The sequence below is a fragment of the Halichoerus grypus genome, chromosome 13, assembly GCF_964656455.1.
Source record: "Halichoerus grypus chromosome 13, mHalGry1.hap1.1, whole genome shotgun sequence".
NCBI lineage: Eukaryota > Metazoa > Chordata > Mammalia > Carnivora > Phocidae > Halichoerus > Halichoerus grypus.
This window is the reverse complement of record NC_135724.1, coordinates 24,595,134-24,617,585: the sequence shown is the minus strand read 5'-3', so window position 1 is coordinate 24,617,585 and position 22,452 is coordinate 24,595,134. Positions and strand designations below refer to the sequence as shown.

The window sequence follows — 22,452 nt, the reverse complement described above, 5'->3', positions numbered from 1 at the left end:
GATTTTTCTATTGTTGTTCCACTGTGGTCTGCATTCCTAAGTTTACTCATGGTCCAACATGGCTAAACCAGCTCCAGCCACCACATTTTCATTCAAGTCAGCAAGACAGAGATAAGTACACGCATTCTCTTTAAGAACTCTACCTGCAAGTTTGCCTATATCACCTCTGTTTACATTCCCTTGGCCAAAATGCAGACCATACATGGTTGCAAAAGGTTCTGAGAAATGTGACCTATTCTTGGCATCCACGTAGTCAGCTAAAACGGGGTAGGAGACAAACTAGCAGTCAGTGTCATACCATATTTGAATAAATCCTTTGCAATGTCCCCTAAACATGCCCCTTCTACTGGAAATGAGGGAACAGCTCATTTGTCTGATATACCCTGCCTTTTTGAGCCCTTTCTGTAACTCAGCTTAGGGGAAACTGTGTCCAGATAAACCAGTGAGTTTTATGAACAACATGAGAACTGGCAGAAACACTGGGAGACTTACCAAGACACTTTTTTTTTTTTACGATTTATTTATTTGAGAGAGAGAGAGAGAGCACGCATGCATGTGTGCACGGGGGGTGGGGCAGAGGGAGATGGGGAGAAAGAATCTCAAGCCAACTCCCCATTGAGCATGGAGCCAAATGTGGGGGTCGATCCCAGGACCTTGAGATCATGACCTGAGCAGAAATCAAGAGTTGGCTGCTTCAATGTCCACAATAGCCAAACTATGGAAAGAGCCTAGATGTCCATCAACAGATGAAGGGATAAAGAAGATGTGGTATATATATACAATGGAATATTATGCAGCCATCAAAAAACCCCACAAAATCTTGTCATTTGCAACAACATGGATGGAACTAGAGGGTATTATGCTAAGTGAAATAAGTCAATCAAAGAAAGACAATTATCATATGATCTCACTGATACGAGGAATTTGTGAAACAGGACAGAGGATCATAGGGGAAGGGAGGGAAAAATGAAACAAGACGAAACCAGAGAGGGAGATAAACCATAAGAGACTCTTAATCTCAGGAAACAAACTGAGGGTTGCTGAAGTGGAGGGGGGTGGGAGGGATGGGGTGGCTGGCTGATGAACACTGGGGAGGGTATGTACTATGGTGAGCGCTGTGAATTGTGTAAGACTGATGAATCACAGACCTGTACCCCTGAAACAAATAATACATTATATGTTAATTTTAAAAAATTAAAAAAAAAAAAAAAGAGTTGGTTGCTTAACCCACTGAGCCACCCAGGAGCCCCTAGACATCCTTAAACACACACACACACACACACGCAATAGGATGCCTCAAAGCCTGTGTTACTAATCATACAGCAAAAGGAGGAGGTAAATAACTTTGGCTGTAGTATGACAAGAATCTGCCTGCTTCCTGATTTGACCAAGTCAGGAATGAAATTAACAAAAGTTACTGCTCGGATTTAAATTGTACCTTTCCTCGTTAGGAATCAAACTTCTCAAGTATACACTAATGCTATTTTATTTTCATAATGTACCCTAACGACAAAATAAAACTTGGGTATTATTTGCACATCTTAGGTGTCTCCTACTTTAACATTTAATTTGCTATATGCAAATATATACATATACAGAGGGATAAGGACTGAAAAAGAATGAGAAAAAATGGAAACAGCTGATTTGTTATACAGTGATAGAATTATAGCTTATCTGTTTAAATATTCATCACTTCTAATGCTCTTTGTGCAGTAATGTTTTAAAGATTTTTTATAAACACACTCACGGGGATATATAGCTAGCTTACACACATACAGCATATGGAATGGACAAAGATAGATGGTATCATGAAAACATCTTTGGCTTTGAAATCACACATAATTTTAAAGCCCTGTCTCACCACCTACTGGCTGTGTGGCTTTGGGAAAATTAAATAATCTCTGTAAAATAAGGATCACACTAGTAGCCACTCACTGTCTGTTGGCTCTCATTTCCACCCCTCTCATCTATGATCCGTAGCGTAGGGGGCCAAAACCTGCAAGCTCTTATTTTCCAAACTCCTTTGCCTGCTAGCTTCAGATTAGAGCAGACAATGGGAGACACTGGCAGGAGACGGGAAGGGGAAAAGAATAGAGAAGCCACTTTTCTTTCTGCTTCCAGTGGGATGGCTCGCAGGTACAGCCATGGTTCCAACGGCTTCCTGCTCAGGTAGGAAGGCTCCTGTGGTAGCGGAGCAGACGGGGACAGTCTAGAAATGATCGTGAAAAGTAAACAACAGGTGAACCCACAAACTGTTATTTACTCAAACAGCACCATCTCGTGAGCAATATAAATACATACGCAGGCAAAATTATTTTCACTTTTAGAAACATCCCTGGAAAGCTTTATACTTCAGAATAATTACTACTGAAAAGACCTCCTCTCTTAAAGCTGGTATCTGTCAGTCTCTCTATACTTTCTAAGATAAACTGGGGGTTAAGAATTGACAAACATGAAAAAAGGCATAGGAAATATTAGAAAGAGTTTTAAAAAGACAAGTTTAAAATGTTCCCACATTTACCCTCAATCCATAGCATCAGGATTGTGAAAGCATAATACGTCAGACTATGAAAATATGTAATTCAGCAACTTATGAAATTTTTAATTGCAAAATTATCTCAACTTGGCTTGCTTTTGCACCAAATGGCCCCCAAAATGGTACTGAGAGCCAGCAAGGCTTCCAATTGGACAAAGTTATGGTTAAGGATGTTAAAGAGGATGCTGCTAGATGTGTCCATCATCCTTTTTAATCATCTAGGCAATGGGGGGGGGGAATTGCCTTAATTTTTAAGCAGAAAGGCTGAGGGAACAGGAAACATGTAAGACAAAAGTACATAAGGTATTTAGAAAACTAGAGAAATTGACGCAGGTGAGAGGAGAGAAAAGATGAGGAAGATAAATGGTAAATGGTATGTTTAGCATTTAGCAATGTTTTAGACACTTACTCACTACTTGTCATATTTATGTTATTTAAATGTAACAAAAGCCCACAGGGTAAAGATACTCTAAGTCCCATCCTGAAAATGAGGAAATTAGGGTTCAATGAAGGTGAGTAATTTAATCAAAGTGATACAACCGGTAGAAGGCAGGGCCTGGCTTCCAGCTCACATCTTTCTCTCCCCGCCGCTATCCCGCTGGGGAGGATGGCTGGCTGCTTCTCTCCCTCCCTTTCTTTTGCCTGGCCTCTGTCAAGTACAGGACCCCTATGGCTTGCAGAAGTGAGTCTGGAGACTCCCAGGCACCACAATGAATGGTACCTCCCTTTTGCTCCCCACCATTCAACCAACTGGATGCAGTGGGCCTTCTAGGACCAGGGTCTGACTCACAAAGACTATAAACAAGTACAAGAGAAGAAAAATGAAGAGATACTTACTATAATTCTGCAAGGAATCATCATTTCATTTTTATGAATAGGGAAAGGCTTAGAGAGATACAAGACTTTCACAAGATTATAGGGTAATTAGCTCACTTACAGTAAGGGTTTGAATCTGGGTCTGGTCTACACCTGAGTCTTCAGAATCTTACCTAGCAATTCTAGAAGGCTCAGGGGCGAAGATACAGCTTGTTAATGCACAAGCTTAAATGTACAACACTAATTCATCCTCCTAGTGATTCTATTCTTTCCCCAACATTTTATTATGAAAACTATCAGACATACAGGAAAATTGGAAGAATTATATAGTGAATACCCATATACCCACCACCTAGATTTTACATGAACACTTTGTTACATTTGTAATAACATCCCTATCCATCTATGCATCCCTATATTCACCCATCAATGTAGCTTATTTTATTAATGCATTTCTTTTTTTTTTTAAGATTCCATTTATTTACTTGACAGAGAGCACAACCAAGGGGAGCAGCAGGCAGAGGGAGAGGGAGACGCAGACTCCCCCGAGCAAAGAGCCTGACTGGGGGCTTGATCCCAGGACCCCGGGATCATGACCGAGCTGAACCGACTGAGCCAGTCAGGTGCCCCTTATTAATGCATTTCAAAGTAAGCTCAGAAACATTTTAAAAGGGAGTCCTTGAATAACTCCTAACGCTAAACTTTAAAATATTATTTATTCATGTAAAAGGTGGTCTCAAAACTATACCAACTATAGGGCGCCTGGGTGGCTCAGTTGGTTAAGTGACTGCCTTCGGCTCAGGTCATGATCCTGGAGTCCCAGGATCAAGTCCCGCATCAGGCTCCCTGGTCGGCGGGGAGTCTGCGTCTCCCTCTGACCCTCCCCCCTCTCATGCTCTATCTCATTCTCTCTAATAAATAAATAAAATCTTAAAAAAAAAACAAAACTATACCAACTATAATTTATGAGCGTTTTACTACCATTCACAAATTCTGTCAGCAAGTAACCTTAAATAGATCAGCCTTTGAATTTGCTCCAACATCCATGTTGAAATTAATGTAAATTAAAACAGCTGTTTAATAAAAGTTACACTCATTTGACTGTGATAAAATTAAAGTTTTAAAGCAAATCCATATTAACTGCTTCATTTTTCAAATAAGATTTACCTTCTCAAAAAACTGGAATTCCACAATTTTAATATTCTTATTTTTTAATCTTTCATATTTTAAAATTCCACAATACAATAAATTATGTCACAGAAGTCTTAAAAACAGATTAAATCAGTGCCTAATAAACAACACATATAGCAAGCCTAAGAAATTTATTCCTAGGATTTCATCTGAAATTGACTGCTTTATTCTATAATTTTCCTGGTGACTATGAATGAATTTGTTTCCCAACTATTTGTAGTATGAAAGAGGCCTCAATCTTCCCTTTCAATTTGCTGAGAAGGAAATGAGCATAGAGGGCTGGCATACTGACTTTCAAAGCCATTTCTGGAAACTGCCTGAGGAGTGGCTGTCAGCAAATTATGAGGATAAAAGAGAAGTCAAACTGTTATTTTGACACTATATTACTTCCAATCAATACCATTTAGTAAACAGCTTTTGAAAAGTCTAAAATCTGAAATAATACTTTTTTCAGGGAACAATTAAAAGTGAAATAGCTTATGTTACTGCTCTACAACTAAATACGGGCATTTTGGGTAACAGATACTAATCTAAATGCTCCGTGTATCCCTGCAAGGAACCTCTCCAAGGAACCAGCAAAATGATATTAACTCTATTTTATAAGTCACAAAATTAGTTCAGCCCTGAAAATAAAGGAGGAGGAAAAAGCCATCCTTTCACCTGGTATATAAAATCTCCCAAATCATTCCAAGTAAAAATGAACTGAGAATGTAATTATTGTTTATAAAGCACTTTCTTTTTCTGAAAGTTCAAAGTGCTTTAATTAGAAATGTTTTCACAACTATGCCTGTTTCTGCGTGTCACATACTTTTTCTCTTACTGTAGTTTTTCTTTCTCTCAGTGAGTCAGCCCAGAAAAAGCCAAAACTGAACAGAAAAATAACCATCACATAAAATAAATTACAACTACCACATAGCATACCTTTCGTAATGAATTCAATAACTTTCTCAATAAAAGTAACCGGGACAGATAGGAGTTTTAATCTTCAAATTTTACTTTATTAATTTCTCTACTACAGTATTTGCCTAAACAAATAATCACGGCTTTGGCCTTATAATTTGGCTGGGACACCCACCACCGCGAGCAAAGGAAAAAAAAACATTTTTGATGGCTCATTCAAATGGAAAAGCCATATATCAGAAGTTATTGTGTAAAACCTCAGTACTTGTGATGGAAAGCGCAGTTTGGCAGAACACATTTAATTAGGGTTGGCTCTTTAAAACATTAAATACTCAGTTATAATCACATTACAGCTTTGTCTTATAAAGAAAAAAATGTAAGAAATTTCAAGGTCAACCCTTCCTTGCTTTACTCTTTTTTTTTTAGGCATCAGGGTCATTAAAAAGCTTGAAAATATAAGAAAAGACAAGGTCAAAGAAGGATAGCATCAAAAGAAAAACTAAATAAATGTTATATTTTTCTTTCTCACAATATTAAATATTCAACATAACCAGTAATTCTTTTAGTGACTATCTGAAGTCTCTATTAAAAACTAAATAGCAGGGGCGCCTGGGTGGCTCAGTCGTTAAGCGGCTGCCTTCGGCTCAGGTCATGATCCTAGGGTCCTGGGATTGAGCCCCGTATCGGGCTCCCTGCTCAGCAGGAAGCCTGCTTCTCCCTCTCCCACTCCCCCTGCTTGTGTTCCCTCTCTCACTATGTCTCTCTCTGTCAAATAAATAAATAAAATCTTTAAAAAACAAAAAACAAAAAAAAAACAAATAGCAGATATTTTCATAATTTATTTACATTAGAAATCTGAGTAAACTTCTAAATCACTATAAAATCACTGGCTTTTTCCAAAACAATTTTTTAAACAAAAGTTATCTTTTAAATATTACTATGTAATATTCATTATCTAGTCATGACCATTTTTGTATAATGATCTTAGGTGCCTGGTGCTAGGTGCCTGGCTCTTTCCTACACTTTTGCTCATTTGATCGCCTCAGTAGCCCTACAAAAGAAGGCATTATCCTCATTTTACCATGACTAACCTGAGTCACTAAAAGGTTAAACAGCCCAAGAACACCTAGCTGATAGACTGCAAGACTGACATTCAGTTCCAAGTCAGCCTGATACCAACAGCAAGCCTCACACTTGCTCCTCTTCTGTAATTCCAATTATCAAAATCTAGAGCCAGTCCCTCCAAAGGTCAATGTAAATGGTAGCTTCCAAAATCAGAAAAGAAAACAATTTGTTTCTGGTTGTTGTTAGGATTTCATTTTTAAGTAATCTCTATACCGGAAGTGGAGCTTGAATTTACAACCCCAAGATCAAGGGTCACATGCTCTACTGACTGAGCCAGCCAAGTACCCAAAAATAATCTGTTTCAATCACAGAATTATTTTTGGAGGGGCTCCTTATACATTCTGGAATGCCCTTTAAACACACACACACACACACACACACAAACACATTTGTGAGGTTGGGACGGGCTGTGAGTGATCTGCTTTGGCCACACCATAAGCAGGACTATGGTTTTAAAACAAAGAATGACTGGCACTGAAAGATGCCTTAGCTATCAACCCACAAGAGACCAGCGGCCTCCCACACAGAATTTCAGTGAGGGGAATTCCAGGATGACCTACTTAATACCTACTTAATACCTACTATGAACTGAATGCCCCCCTAAAATTCATATACCAAAGCCCCCCACAGTGTGATGGTAACAGAAGGTGAGGCCTTTGGGAGGTGATTAGGTCTAGATGAGGTCATGAGGGTAGAGCCCCCATGTTGGGATTAATGCCCTTATAAGAAGAGGAAGAGACACTAGAGCTTTCTCTCTCCACCATGTGAAAATACAGCTTGACCATCTGCAAGCCAGGTTAAGGGCCCTCACCAAGAACTAAATCTGCCAGCACCTTGTTCTTAGATTTTTCCAGCCTCTGGTACTGAAAGAAATAGATAAATATTGTTCAAGCCATCCAGGCTGTAGTATTTTGTTATAGCAAGGTGATCTATGTGTCACCACCACACACCCTGTTCCATCACATCACAGATCAGAGAGGTAAGGGTCTTCGGTCACTTGCTTTGCAGAACATCTTTAACAGGGGAGCTGATACGCTTACAGAGTAAAGAATTAAGTATCAATTGCTTTACAAGCTATAACTAAGACTACCAAAACTGCTGATATCTTTGATTAGTTGAACGTCTGAAATACTTATTACAATTCAGGTTAGGTCAGCATCAAGTCTTTTTGTATTAAAATCTTTGGCTAATTTCTTTTTTTTTTTTTTAAGATTTTTTATTTATTTATTTGAGAGAGAATGAGAGAGAGAGAGAGAGCACGTGAGAAGGGGGAGGGTCAGAGGGAGAAGCAGACTCCCCGCTGAGCAGGGAGCCTGATGCGGGACTCGATCCTGGGACTCCAGGATCATGACCTGAGCCGAAGGCAGCTGCCCAACCAACTGAGCCACCCAGGCGCCCTTCTTTGGCTAATTTCATAAACAAACTATCAAAAAGAAAATATAATTCTTTCAGTTAAATTAGTGAATAAAAAACAGCAATTGTTGTCAAGGCAAGTTCATTTAGGAAGCAAGGAGAAATCCCTTGTGGGCAGTATCTATTTAACAATCAAATTTTCCTTTCTGACTGGCACTGGCCAAAGTTTGCACCACATAAAATGAAAAGCCAGTTGGAGAAAGAGCAAAAACATCGCTGGTGTTTCAAAACATTTTTTACATAAATTTTAAAGTCTGAACAGACCAAAAAGATATTCCCTTAAATTTTTAAACTATTTTAGATAAGTTTATCAGAGATTTTCTGATCACTCACTTCATCTAATTAAATTTATTTTCTTTTAAGTTATTTTGATTTTAACAAGAAGCAGCAGAGCTTCAATGCAGGTTAAAGAAAAAGTTATTTACATGAGGATAGACGGTGTATAGTTTTAGAAGTGATTTTATATACAAAATCTCATTTATTCTTCACAATAACCTGGTAGAAAATAGTCTTGTTTATCAGCTTTATAAAGTAGGATAATGAGAGTTAAAGAATTTGTCTAAGATCCATACTAAGCTGGGACTCCATCCCAAATCATCTGAGTCTCAATATCAAGCTGTGGAAATCTCCCCTTATCCACAAGGACTTCCAGGAATGCGAGAGAAGTCCGTGGAGAGGTGCCTGTGGTGTAATCCAAGGGCCCTGGTGTGAACTTGCAAGAGGCCTGGCCAGCACCTCCTGCCACTGGGGGGCTACGAGCTCATGAAGATCCTTGGGGGTAAGTCCTACAAGTCAGGGGAAACTGTGGGAATCCTCATGAACTCTAACATCTGCCACCTGGGAAAAACCGGCTACTTCCCTCACCGAGCTAATCCTCTCTGAGATTCTAGGAAATGAAATCTAGTCTCTGTAGAAAAGTCACAAAACCCCTCGATACCTTAATTTTCTTTGTTATTTTACAGAAACAGCCTGCTTTCCACAAAGGAATCACAACGCGTCCATCCGGTCTCAATGTGGTGACAAGGACATAATCCTGTATAAAGGAGGAAGTCCCAAACCTCTGTTTAATGATGATCCAGGGCTGAAAATAAGGGCACATCTTATCTTTGGCTGAAATTATGGATGACACCATACCTAACAAAACCATATTTGACATACACTGAACGTTGTATGTATAAAACTGAAGGGGGAAGACAGGACATAAAACTGCAGGTATAAAAAAGATGAGATGATGAGAGCTAACAAAAATTCATTAATAACTGAATATTATCTGCCAAAAGAGTGAGATTTCAGTCTAGATTAATTTTTTAAAATGCAGTGTCCAGAATCAGGGAGTTTAGGGCTCTGATCCATTCCGTGCTGGACTACTGTAGTAACGGTCAGACTTCAGGAGAAACTGGATAAACTCATACAGCAACAGAAAACAATGAAGAGAGCAACAAAAAGAAAAATCAAGATAATACAAGAGGAGACGGTCAGCTGAAACCATCAGAGTTGCCTCACAAGATGTTGCTCAGTGGGTAACAGTACTGGCTCAACTATCTGCAATGATGGGCCCACAGCAAAACAGATCCAAGCACTGGAGAGGGACCTGGACCAAGTGAGTGGTGCTGAAATCGACCAGCTATATCAGAATCTTCTAGAATGTTTACTGAAAATGTATATGACCCAGCCCAAGCACAGGTGTAATGACTCAGAAATTCCAAGGTGTAAGCACACGCATGTGCATTTCTTTTAAAAGTATGCCGAGTGGATCGCTAATGTTTGGAAGCCACTACATGACCTTTATCCTCATTTCTCCTAATCTTGGAATTCTACAATTCATTACAAAATACCACATGAATTAAAACTGTAGCACTCTTTCCTAAACAGTAAAGTGACGTATCGATTGGTTCTTTTTCCATTTGGCCATCATTTTAGAGAAATATATCTAAACTTAAAAGCTATAAAGAGGAAGGAAACCACTTTTTCTTGTACTGCAAAATTATGAAGAGGCTTGTTGGTATGTATTACAGGTTCTCCCAGGTAAAGTAAGATATTAATGTATAATTGATCCTAACCACTTCCAGTGAAAGACATAAACCACACTTGACGCATGTGAAAACAATTTTTTTTAAAAAGAACAAAATCCATACAAGTAATTTTCATTATTCTCATTAACTGTAAAAAAAAAAACTTTCTAGGGGTCATTAAAATATATTAATAATTCCTCATTCATTTAATACTTTATATTCAAACATCATGCAAGCACTCACCACATACTGCGGGACCAGTAATAAACAGAAAGGGGCAGGGGATGTGCTACCTGGTGTAACAGCTAGTCTCGGATAGATAAACTGACAGCAGCCTAGTTACAAGAACACCTCATTGTAAAAATTCAATTTTGGTGCAACACAAATGGTACTGTATTAAAAAAGTAGATTTTCAAATGCAGAGGAAATCTCCATTTCTTTATTTTTGCTGACAAAGAAATAAACAACTGTTTCTAAGGGTAGTTGAATATTAAATTTACTGAAGTTGATAAGTGTGCTGTGGTTGTGTAAGAGATGTCCCCTTTCAGGAAATACACATTCAAGTATTTAGAGATAAAGGGCCATGATGCATGTAACTTACCCTCAAATGGTTAAAAAAAAATTGTGTGTGTGTGTGTGTGTGTGTGTGTGTAGAATGAAAGAGGAGGAGGAAAGGGATACAGACACAAAACTAACAGGATAAAATGGTAACAATAAATCAACCTGGAAAAGGTATATAATTTCTTGCAATACTTTTATTTCTGGAACTTTCATATACGTATGAACTTAATTCCAAATAAAGTTTTTTTGTTTTTGTTTTTGTTTTTTAAGAGGAGACAGATAAATAAGGGAAAAAACAGCAAAATGTTGAGAATTCTTAAAGATGGGTTATGGATAGGTGGTCATTCTACCACTCTCTCTACTTTTATCCATCTTTGAAATTTACCACAATAAAATGTTAAAAAATAAAAATAAAGAGCAGGTGAAATCATGTATTAAGTTCGCTACTAAAGTGACTAGAAAACAGAAGGCATTCAATAAATGATAGATGTGTTATTATAAACCAAGTTCACTCTATCTGGAGTGTAGACAAGTTATTAGTGTTTGCTATTTCAGTACATAGAGCAAGTATTTACCGACAGTCCAGATGTAAGGTGCTCTGCTGGAGACAGCAGTGAACATGCTCACATTAAGTCAAGCACCAGCTGACACACTCAGGACTCAGGTTATGATGAGAGAGGACCAGAAAACAAAGGTGAAGAGTCAAAGGAACTGAGCTCAAGTGCAAACCAACATCACATCTTTCCTAGGTGATCTTAGAAAAATCATAACTAGGAACATCTCTTCATCAGTCGTATTATAGAAAGGTAAAACCACATATTTGACAAGGTTGCTACAAGAACCAAGTGAAATACCTGAAAAGTGCTCTATAAACTCTCAAGTGTTATCCACATGTTAGTTTTCATTGTATTGTATGTAGAGGCCAGGTATGGAGAATGAGGTTTGTACGCAGTAATCATAACGCAAAGCCAAGTTAAGTATGCCACAGGGAAAGAGCACACCTGGCTAGGAGAGAAAAGGAAGTCTTCATGGAGAAGGTGGTACTTGAGATGGCCCTTAATGGATGGACCGGCAGAAAAAAGTCAGAGAGGAGGAAATAGGATTCTAAGTGAAAGAGATAATCCAAGTAAAGACATGAAAGGGGGAGAGTGTCAGGCATGTAAAGAGTAACAGAGTTCTTACTAGAGTCTGGGCAACAAACAGTAGAATATTCAACCAGAAATATATCTGAAAAAGTGAGAATAAACTGAAGAAGGCCTTGCCTAACTCCTGGGAGGGTCCAGATGTGTGGTTCACTACTCACCTAGCACGAGGAACCTTTTCTTCCTCTGCCAGTGCCAATGAAACTTCACTATCCAAAACTAGAAAAGTTTCCAAAATAAGGCACTCTGTTTCAAAGGAAATTATTCAAGCAACACATACCACACATATACTGCTATGAAAAGAAATGCTTTCTACTGAGTTGCCAGAAAAAACGCAATCCCAATGAAAATAAATATAATCCAAAAGAGTTTATAATTTACATTTGGCTTTGGCATTTTTTTTTTCAGTAGGAGCTTCCAAATCATATTTCTTCTCAAGCCAATATTAAAGTAAGAAAATTCCTTTACTACCAACCAAAAGATCTTCAAAAGTGATCATACAACTGAAGTTAAATTTCCTTGTCAACCTGATGGACTTTCACAGAATGTGACTTAATTCAAAATTACATGACCATTTTTCCTCCCCCCCCAATAATACATAGCTGTGCTTTAGAAGAGAACATTCTTTTGCTGTTTGAGTCGCATACTGTAAAATAATGAAAAATCACTCTTATCATGATTTATACATTTATATGAATAGTTTTATGAAGATGTAAGAAGCTATATAAAATGTCTTGTGACTATAGTTCACTAAAAATCTTAAGTCCATTTTATTTATTTTTATTTTTTAAGATTTTTATTTATTTATTGAAGAGAATGAGAGAGCACAAGGCAGGGAAGTGGCAGAGGGAGGACAGTCAGACTTCTCACTGAGCACAGAGCGAGACACGCAGGACTCGATCCCAGGACCCCGAGACCATGACCTGGTCATGGTCAGATACTTAACTGACTGAGCCACCCAGGTGCCCCTCTAAGTCCATTTTCATGTCCTTAACTAATATTAAATCTTTTTCACCACCACCTCCCCCAGACCCTGAATATTAAATTTTTTAATGGTAAAGGAAAAAGCCATAAAATCATTGGAAATTATATGGAAATAATCTTAGCAATCCTGACCTCATTCAATAGACAAAAAAACTGGAAGCTAGGAAAATTAAGGGACTTCGTTCTGATACACTGCTAACTAGGTGGGACAGATCTGAAGTTTAAAAGTTCTTTGGCCACCTGGTACTGATGATACCACATTACCATACTGGACATTCTTCTGATGACACATAACTCCAAGAAAAACTAAACACAATGCATGAATCTATGTTTGTCCTTTAAAAAAAAAAGTGCAAAGTATTGCCATTGTTTGGAAGAAAGCAGTTAATGAACTTATACTATCTCCTCCCACAAATCTTCAACCAGGGGCGTCTGGGCGGCACAGTCGGTTAAGCGTCTGCCTTCGGCCCAGGTCATGATCCCAGGGTCCTGGGATCGAGTCCCCCATTGGGCTCCTTGCTCTGCGGGGAGTCTGCTTCTCCCTCTGCCTCTGCCGCTCCCCGCTGCTCATGCACTCTCGCTCTCTCAAATAAATAAAAATCCTTAAGAAAAAATCTTCAACCATCTTGAAATACTGGGAAATACTTAGCTTTATATCCTTATTCCAGTTTAATGATCGAAAAAGAAAACACTGATGGATTAATGAAGCCTTCCCATGGGACGCAAGCAGCCACGGCTGTGCTGCCTTCAGAGGCCGCGGATGCACAAGCCTGGGACACAGCCTCCTCATCTGAAACAAGGGCAAATCAGAGCACGAACCTCTGCAGGCCTGGCATTCTGGGGAGCCTGCTCAGCACCGAAGACAAAGCAATGAGGGACCACAAACGTATTCAACCCATCATATTAAAAGAAATCAGGGGAAGGCAAATCTAGACAGCCTGGCCCACAGATCAATTCCAAAAGTCAACAGAGGTCTCTTAACCCAAAGACGTTCCCGAGACACACTACCCGGTCCATTATCAAACAGGACCGGACTACATTTTCCCATCATACTGATGTTCCTCCCTGAGTGTGGCGAGCACGCCACAGCCATAATTTCACTGTGGAACTCGGCTCCGGGTAGCATTCCTTCAAATAGCCCACCTGTGCACTACGTGGTACGGCGCGTACTGCTAGCTTAGTAAGAGCGCCCGTGCAGACCCTACAACTGCCAAAGTACCAGGCTGCTTTTTGTTTCTCCTTCAGAAGAAAGCAAAAGTTCAGTTTCTAGGACTTCGCGTGACGCGGGTCCGCCACACTAACACCAGGGAGAGCCAGGGCTAACCTTTGCCACTCCTCGTGTCTTCATGTCCAACACCGTGAAGCAGAAACGAGGCTTTACTGTCAGCTGGGAAAGGATTTTCTGCAGTGAATGCAATCTGCTTCCAATCTGATAAAACCCACATTTGTGCTTCAGAATTTAATAAAAAACTCTTCAAAATGTGCTAATTTGTTGCTGAGCAAATGAAACGTATAACAAGAAAACTACACCTAATTAGTCATGTAAGATCCTAACCAATAAAGCCTCTAAAATAGCATGATTTCCTCAAAGCACAAGCAGTAAAAAGTTTCCAAGAGCTTAACCGCATTTATTGTGTACAGCTAAAATTCATGCGATATGCGTATTTACAAACACTATTCTTGAAAAATGGTGTCTTACAGGTAAACAATTATTTGCATACATTTCACTGCATCAATCACAGCACTAAATGGAAAAAATATTTTAAATTACTTCCAGTATTTCACATTTAGCCAGCTCCACAGAGCCAACAGTGGTGGCCAAGTGGACAGAATTTCTTATGACTAATTAGACAAATTCTATCTGCATCCAAGAACTGACAAAATCTGATTAGACTTACTTGCTACTCCTGACGCAAGTCCATAGAGCAGTCCTCCCCCCTCCGACTGCTGTGGGAGTACCTGTGCTCCTGGAGGGGGCGGCTTTTCTTGTCTGATAAAGTTATACAATAAGGTTTTCACAAGTTTGCTGGTGTACGGAAGACTACACAAAAAGAAAAAAGAAGAAAATCAAACTCATAGTTATGGAAGTCCCCTGATTTTGTATAATGATAAATATCATCTATATAATCTTTTAATAAAAAAGTGATTAGCACAATTCAAAGAAATGTAGCACTGTCACATAACAGTGAAGACTGTGGGCTCTGAGATCAGACTTGAGGCTTAATTCTGGCTTTCCTGTTTCTATGCCATAGTTGTTGGTCAAATAACTTCAACTCCTGAGTGCCAGTTACCTTACTGGTAATCTGTATAACAGATGACATATTATAAATTCAGTGTATTATTCAGTACCTGGTACTTGAAGGGAGGTAGTAACACAGAATCAGTAGGGAAAAGCAAGAATTAAAAAGCAACAATATAAAACACTATACATTTTAAGCATGAAATTATTCAATTTATGCATGCATACAAAATATTATATATATTTATTCTTTCAAGTAATGGAATAAAAGGAGAAGAGAACACAAGTGAAAAGGGATATGTGTCCACAAATTAAAGTGATAAACCAATTCCTGCAATCTAGAGAAAACTCTGTAATAGACTCCTGAGCCAAAGCTCAGGCTCTTTCTCTATTGCCAGTGATTTTCAAATATGTTCCAAACAGCCTTACAGGATTCTGTGACTGTATCACAGGTACAATCCAGGGAGCAAGAAGGTGCCACATAGATAACCAAGGCAACAAGAAGGATGTGAAAAAGACAAAGCTCCTCCCACTCCCTGAGAACTTTAATCAAAGCTACTTTATTTGGAATTGTTTTACATTCTCAAGTTCTGTGAAGAATGTGCCAATAGAAGATACGTGTGTGTGTGTGTGTGTGTGTGTGTGTGTGTGTGTTTTATCTACTCCCAGCCCCCCACTGGGAGCTTGTAAGCTGCTACTGAAGAGCGGAGCCCCCCATCCTAACGCATGCCTGGCACATGGTTAACACACACTAAATATCTATGACTAAATGAAAGTAGGAGCAGTCAGCTAAGAGGCTGCTGGACTGGTCCAAACACAGGGTGACTGGGTGGAGATGTGGTAGTTTCGAAGGGACCTGTGAAAAGGGGAAGACTGAAAATAATTTCGTGGACAAGCATGCCAAGATGAGTGCTTAGACATAGAGAATGCTGCAGAAAAAGAAGAAAGACGACTTCAAAGTTTCACTTCTACAAAGAAACCACCAGAGAAGGTGAAAAGCCGTGGAGATGAAAGGGGCAGGGAGGATGGACAGTTTAAATCGGAAAGCAGAATCTGGTTCCTTACGTGTTGGGTTTGGAGTGCGGACAGAATCACAGAAGGAAATGTCTGGCTGGACAGCTGGGACAACAGTGAGGTTAGAGGACAAGACCAGAAATATAGATTTATACAATAAGAAGTAGAAAAATGTAAAATAGGAACATACCATCGACCTCGCATCAAATACTTGTGACTGATACTCTGTCGCAAAACTTCCTTGTGGAAGAGTTGGCAAGAAAGGAAAACCACCATTGTTGATACAGCTTCTACTGAGATTTCATATGTAATATCTCTGGAGAAATAGGAAACAAACAGAATAATGATCCCCTTGGAAATTAGGATTGCTCTTTTCTAAATTATACATTTAAAAACTCAACCTAAATATTCAACATGTTTCTGGGTTATAAAAAAAAATACTAATATGTTTAACATAAAAATTAAGTCAAGCAAAAATATGAAGCCCTTTCCCAGCCATTAGCTTTTGTACTTGGGTTAGGCATCCCATGACTTTCCTATTTTCCAGTTCCCATCTCCTGCTGAATGACAAGTCTCTTAATGTATAATGGAAACAGTTACCAGCAGTGTTCGGCTTGGAATATCCACCCTAAAGCTCTATGTTCATCTCTGTTTATTTATAATGCAGAACCAAATATGTAGATTGCCAAACTGAAGAGAAGTCCCAGTGCAGGGAAGAAAACAATGCCTTTTCGTGGTGATAATCACTTTACAATGAGAACAATGGCATATCCTAACAACCTCTACCTCTAGTGTCTGCTGCCTCAAGGCCAACTCTGCATGTTCAGCAATATACGGACAGTGAACACATTATACCTGTTTTATTAAGCAAGTTTCTCCCAAGATCATCAGCCCCCCTTTAGAAATAAATCTTAGATCAAATAAAAAGGAAACAAAGTTTTGGCTGAGCAGGAAGCACAAACAGGAATAAATGCCTCAAGAAATCTTCAGTTACTGCAAAAGTTTAACATGATCATCATGGGGAAAAGTAACAGATCAGGAAAGTGGAAATCTCAACAACACAGCAAAAAGAGTAACAGCTCCAAAAGAATATTAAAATATTTGACACAACTGAAATACTCATGGAAAGCTCCCCCCCAAAAAAAACACTTAACACCTACTTAAATGAGACTCATTAAGCAAATTAAACATGTCTTGATTCTAGAACTGGGCAAGCTTAAATTCTACCAGATATTTTAAGGACTTATTGCTGATAGAAATCTCTTTTATTTTTTTTTTTAAGGAATTTTTTTGAAAGATTTTATTTATTTATTTGACCGAGAGAGAGCACAAGCAGGGGGAGCAGCAGGCAGAGGGAGAAGGAGAAGCAGGCTCTCTGCCGAGCAGGGTGCCCGATGTGGGGCTCGATTCCAGGACCTTGGGATCATGACCTGAGCCAAAGGCAGCCACCCAACCGACTGAGCCACCCAGGTGCCCGATAGAAATCTCTTTTAAAAATAAAATATACAAAACACAAGAGGTCCATGCAACTGATGTTGTTATGTAATGAATAAATCCCAGTTCTACTCAGAAATCTCACTTTCAAAAGTATCATAGAACAATTCTCTCTCCTGAAATTTCCATAATTAGTGTTGTAAATATTAACCACATAAAACACAATTCTTATATTTGTTCTTACTCCTTGAACTGAATGAAAGACAAGCATGACATATCATGTTATGATTCATTAATTCTTCATAATAATGATGATGACTGCCAGCACCTGAAAGATTTTGCATCACAGCTATCATTTACTCATATAGCCCATACTCTATGGTCAACTGGCTAGACATTTAGCTGGGTCAGGGCTTAAAGCCAAATCCTGAAGAACAAAATATCTTGCTACAGGGTAGAGCCTATCTAGATAGGTGACCACCTCCAGGACATTTGATCATATATTCAGTTACTGCAACAATAATAAAGAATCAACTGCAGTGGTTTATAATTTATAATTTAACATCTTATTCTATGTCCCAAATCCAAATTCTGTAAAGCTATACAGGAGTGAAGGGTAGAGGGTTTCACGTTGGGAGGTAGGGAAAGCTGACAGCACATAAGAATAGTGACTCAACAGGACATTTTCGTGTCAAGCTACAAATCCATTCACCAAAATTCCTAAACAGAACTAAGTGATCCCCCTTGTATGCTTCCATAGGTCTATGGATAAAAGTTCTATCAAATTGTTTATTACACTGTATTCCACTTTGTAGGTCATTCAACAAATATTTACAAAGAACTTATTCTTACTATATCTAGACAGGCATTATGCCCCATATTAGAGACATATCCATCAACAAAGTGATAAGGCTCCCGCCTTTATGGAGCTTACAGTTTAGTAAAGAAAAGAGAACTCAAGAAATAATTACACCAAAAAGGGTCATAAAGAAAAACAGCAAGTAACACCATGAAAGGATTTAGGGGATTCTGGTTGTAAAGCTCTTCTGAAAAAGTGACACTAAGTTAAGCCCTAAAGCATGACTGGCAAGCAGTTACATGCAGACGAGTTTTGTTTTTTTTTAAGATTTATTTATTTGAGAGAGAGCATGTGCACACGTGCAATGGAGCTCCAAGTTATGACCCATGAGATCATGATCTGAGCTGAAATCATGACCTGAGCCAAAAACAAGAGTTGGACGCTTAACCAACGGAGCCACCCAGGTGTCCCAAGACGAGTCTCTTTTCTAGCTAGGGATCCTTTCATTTTTTAGTTATTTATATTCCCAACTCTAGTACATAACAGACACTCAATGAATAAATGGACACAGACAGAGGGATTTTTTCTTTTTTGTAACTTTTTTATTTTTTTGAGAGAGACAGAGAGAATCTTAAGCAGTCTCCACGCCCAGTGTGGAGCCCCACATGGGGCTCAATCTCACAACCTTGAGATCATAACCTGAGCTGAAATCAAGAGTAGGACACTCAACTGACTGAGTCACCCAGGCGCCCCAAGACACAGGGATCTTTTAATGCTCTGATTTTTATTGTAACTGACTGACTGGGTCTTCCTGAATAGACTCATCAGCATAGCATACAAAGCATATGTAATTTGGAATAGCAAAAAAGGAAGAAATGTGTTGAGGTCATGTAATGCCTGATCATAATACAAAAGAATACTCATTGCAAACATAAAGGGAATTTCATGAAGGACCCACAATGCTGCTGATTGACTGAGAGGATATCTTTTATTCATTTTTCTGACCAGCATCCATTTATCAGCAGTAAAACAAAGGACACATAGGATGATCTGAATGGAATGACTTAATACCATGAAAATAGTAATTCTTCACAAATTAATCCTAAAGTCAAGTCAGGAACTTTTTCAGGAATGTCCTAAAGTGACTCTAAACTTTTTATGGAAGAGTAAACATGGCCAAGTCAACCTTGAAGATAAAGAGTGAAGAGAGGGACTTTCACTACCAGGTATCAAGCCATGCTATGCAGCTATAGCAATAAAAACAGCATGGTATTTGCACACACACACACAAAAAACAGGCAAATGAATGAAACCCACCCAAGAACCAAACCTATGGCTCACACCTGTGGTGCAGACGTAAATAACATACAACAAAGATGGGTCCACGAATCAATGAGGACAGAGAGACTGTACAGAGGACGGTGCTAGGAACAACTGGCTCCTTTTACAAAGAAAGTAGTGATGGGTCCCTATCTAACAACATACTCAAAGCCCCACTACAGATGGGTTAAAGACCTGGATGTGAATGGTACAGCTAAAGTTAACACAAGAAAACATACGATGCTAAGTTTGGAACATAAGCACATGAAATGACTTCTTAAATAAAAGCCTGAGAGCACAAACCATAAAGTAAAAAAATGCACTTAATTACATAAAAATTAAGGATTATTGCTCAACAAATGAAACCTTGGACAAAGGTAACAGGCAGATGAAGAACAAGAAACTCATCGAGAACTTTACAAACAACTCCTGCAAATGGCCAAGAAAAAAAAAACAAGAACTCCACTAGGAAAAAAGAGCAAAGTATATTAACAGTTTAAAACACTGTGATATCCCTTTCTGCCCTGGAAAATATAAAGTATTGGCAGGCATATGGTGATATATAAACCCTCACGTACTGCTGATGGGAATATTAACCAGAGCAGTCATCTTTAGAGAGCAACCTATGACCCAATATATGTATATATGCCAAAGAAAAACTCACAGAAACTGTTTGAGAACTGTGGTAGGCAAACTCTAAAATGACTCTCAATAATTCCTGCTTCCTGCTATTCATATGCCCTTGTGTACTGCCTCCCCTTGAGTGCAGGCTGAACCTAGTAACTCACCTCTGATAAACACAATAAAAGTGAGAGGATGCCACTACCAGGTGGAGGTAAATTTACAAAATGACTATGGCTTGTGTTGGGCACCCTCTCTTGCCTTTCCTTTCTTTTTTTTCTTTTTTTTGCTTTCTCTGAAGGAAGCCAGATGTGAGCTGACATATGGAGAAGTCCACCTGGCAAAGAACTAAAGGAGGCCTCCAATCAACAGCTAAAGAACTGAAGTCCAGTTTCCCTAGAGTAACTGAATCCTGACAACAGCAAGTGAGAAATCTAGAAAGCAGGTCCTCCCCTTCCTAGCTGAGGCTTCAGATGAGACCACAGCCTCAGCAATAAGCTCAACTACAACCTCAAGAGTCAGAGGCACCATGCCAGCTCTACCTCCTGATCCTAACAAACTGGGCATGAAGCCTACTTAAAAAAAATGCATGTACATAGAACATTTAGTTGCGCATATATATATATGGCATATATATATATATATGGCATATATATATATATATATATATATATAAAATGTATTAGACACACTTAAAATGCCTGTTGATGGGAAAGAAGAGGAGTAAGGAATGGGGATAAATGGGAATAAGTGAATGGATTAACACCAAATGCTGGGAGGGATGGGCCTCACATGAACCAGTCATGATAATGACCCTTGAAGTAATGACCCTTGAAGTGAAGTATGTGACTGACTCAATCCTATGCCTGATGTGTCCAAAATCAGGGACAATGGGATGAAGGGGGGGGGAGCATCAGAAGTTGGATGATGTACTGAAGTAGGGAAATGCTTTAATTCAAGAAACAAAGCATATGCAATAAACTGTTTCACTGAAACATTATGAGGACCTCAATGAAAACAGTGACAACAGGAATGGAAAAGAGCAATCACACTTGAATGACATGGAACAAAATAAAACTAATAGCACTCAGTGACAGACTGGATGCTTAAAGTAGGCAAAAAAGACTAAGACTAATCAAAAAAGACAGGTTTCTAGATTTAGAACTCAGAGACAGTGATATCAACCTAAATCAAGAACACTTTCTTTTTTCATGAATGGATGCTGAATTTGGTCAAACGCTTTTTCCACACTTACTGAGACAACACTCATATGGCTTTTCTAATTTATTCTGTCAATATAGCATATTATGTTGATTGAATTTCAAGTGTTAACCATATCACATTCTTCAGGTAAACCACACTTGGTTATGATGTACTATCCTTTTCATAAATTGCTGGATACAACTTACTAATTATTTTTTAAAGATTTTATTTATTTATTTATTTATTTATTTATTTATTTATTTATTTGAGAGAGTGCTAGCATGAGCCGGAGGAGGGACAGAGGGAGAGGGACAGGCAGAGAATCTCAAGCAGACTCTGCGCTGAGCATGGAGCCTGACGGGCTCGATCTCATGACCCTGAGATCATGACCTGAGCTAAAACCAAGAGTTGGACACTTAACCAACTGAACCACCCAGGCACCCCAACTTACAAATTATTTTTAAAAGATTTTTCTCCTATACTTAATTACATAAAATTTTCTTTTTACGTAATTTTCTTTTTACGTAATTGTGAGGTTTTAATATCAGGGTTAAGCTAGCCTCACAAAACATGTTATCCCATCTACTTTTGAAACATACTTTATTGAAATATTTGCTTCATGACACAACGTTGAGCAAAGACAGCGGAACATTATGTATCATACGAATGAATATGCACGCAGATGCTAACAAAAAATTAAAAAAGCAATCCTGAGAGATGAGATTATAGGTGACTATTTTTATTACTTTAAACTTTCTGAACGGGAAGGGTATGAAGACAATGAATGGGAGAAACATTTGCTCCAAACTGATTATCTCTACTGGGAAATTTCCAGTAGATAGTGATAGTTTGAGGATAGTATCTAACCTCATTTTGACCATGGGTCTTCTTAATGATTCCTCTCTCTCATGTCACTGTAAACAATCAAAGTAACAGAGATTGCAACTAGGGAAAAACAATCTAACATGAGTGTCTTAGTGCTTGTGGACCGCAATAACAAACTAACAGAGACTGGGTGGCTTATAAACAAAAGAAATCTATTCTCACAGGTCTGAAGGCTAGAAAGTCCAAGATCAAGGCACCTGCAGATTTAGTGTCTGATGAGAGCTGGCTTTCTGGTTCACAGACAGCGAGCATCTTTT

At 38.7% G+C, this 22,452-nt stretch overlaps 1 protein-coding gene across 2 annotated transcripts in view; it reads right to left on the bottom strand.

The window, feature by feature from the left end:
* DYM (dymeclin) overlaps nucleotides 1–22,452 on the bottom strand; it is a 340,668-nt gene that overhangs the window by 229,136 nt on the left and 89,080 nt on the right. For both annotated transcript variants that reach the window (XM_036078200.2, XM_036078201.2), the window contains exons 7-8: nucleotides 16,124–16,249; nucleotides 14,579–14,721 (exon numbers count right to left, since the gene is read on the bottom strand). In XM_036078200.2, the coding sequence (XP_035934093.1) occupies nucleotides 14,579–14,721; nucleotides 16,124–16,249 (269 nt within the window). The remainder of the gene's footprint in view (nucleotides 1–14,578; nucleotides 14,722–16,123; nucleotides 16,250–22,452) is intronic.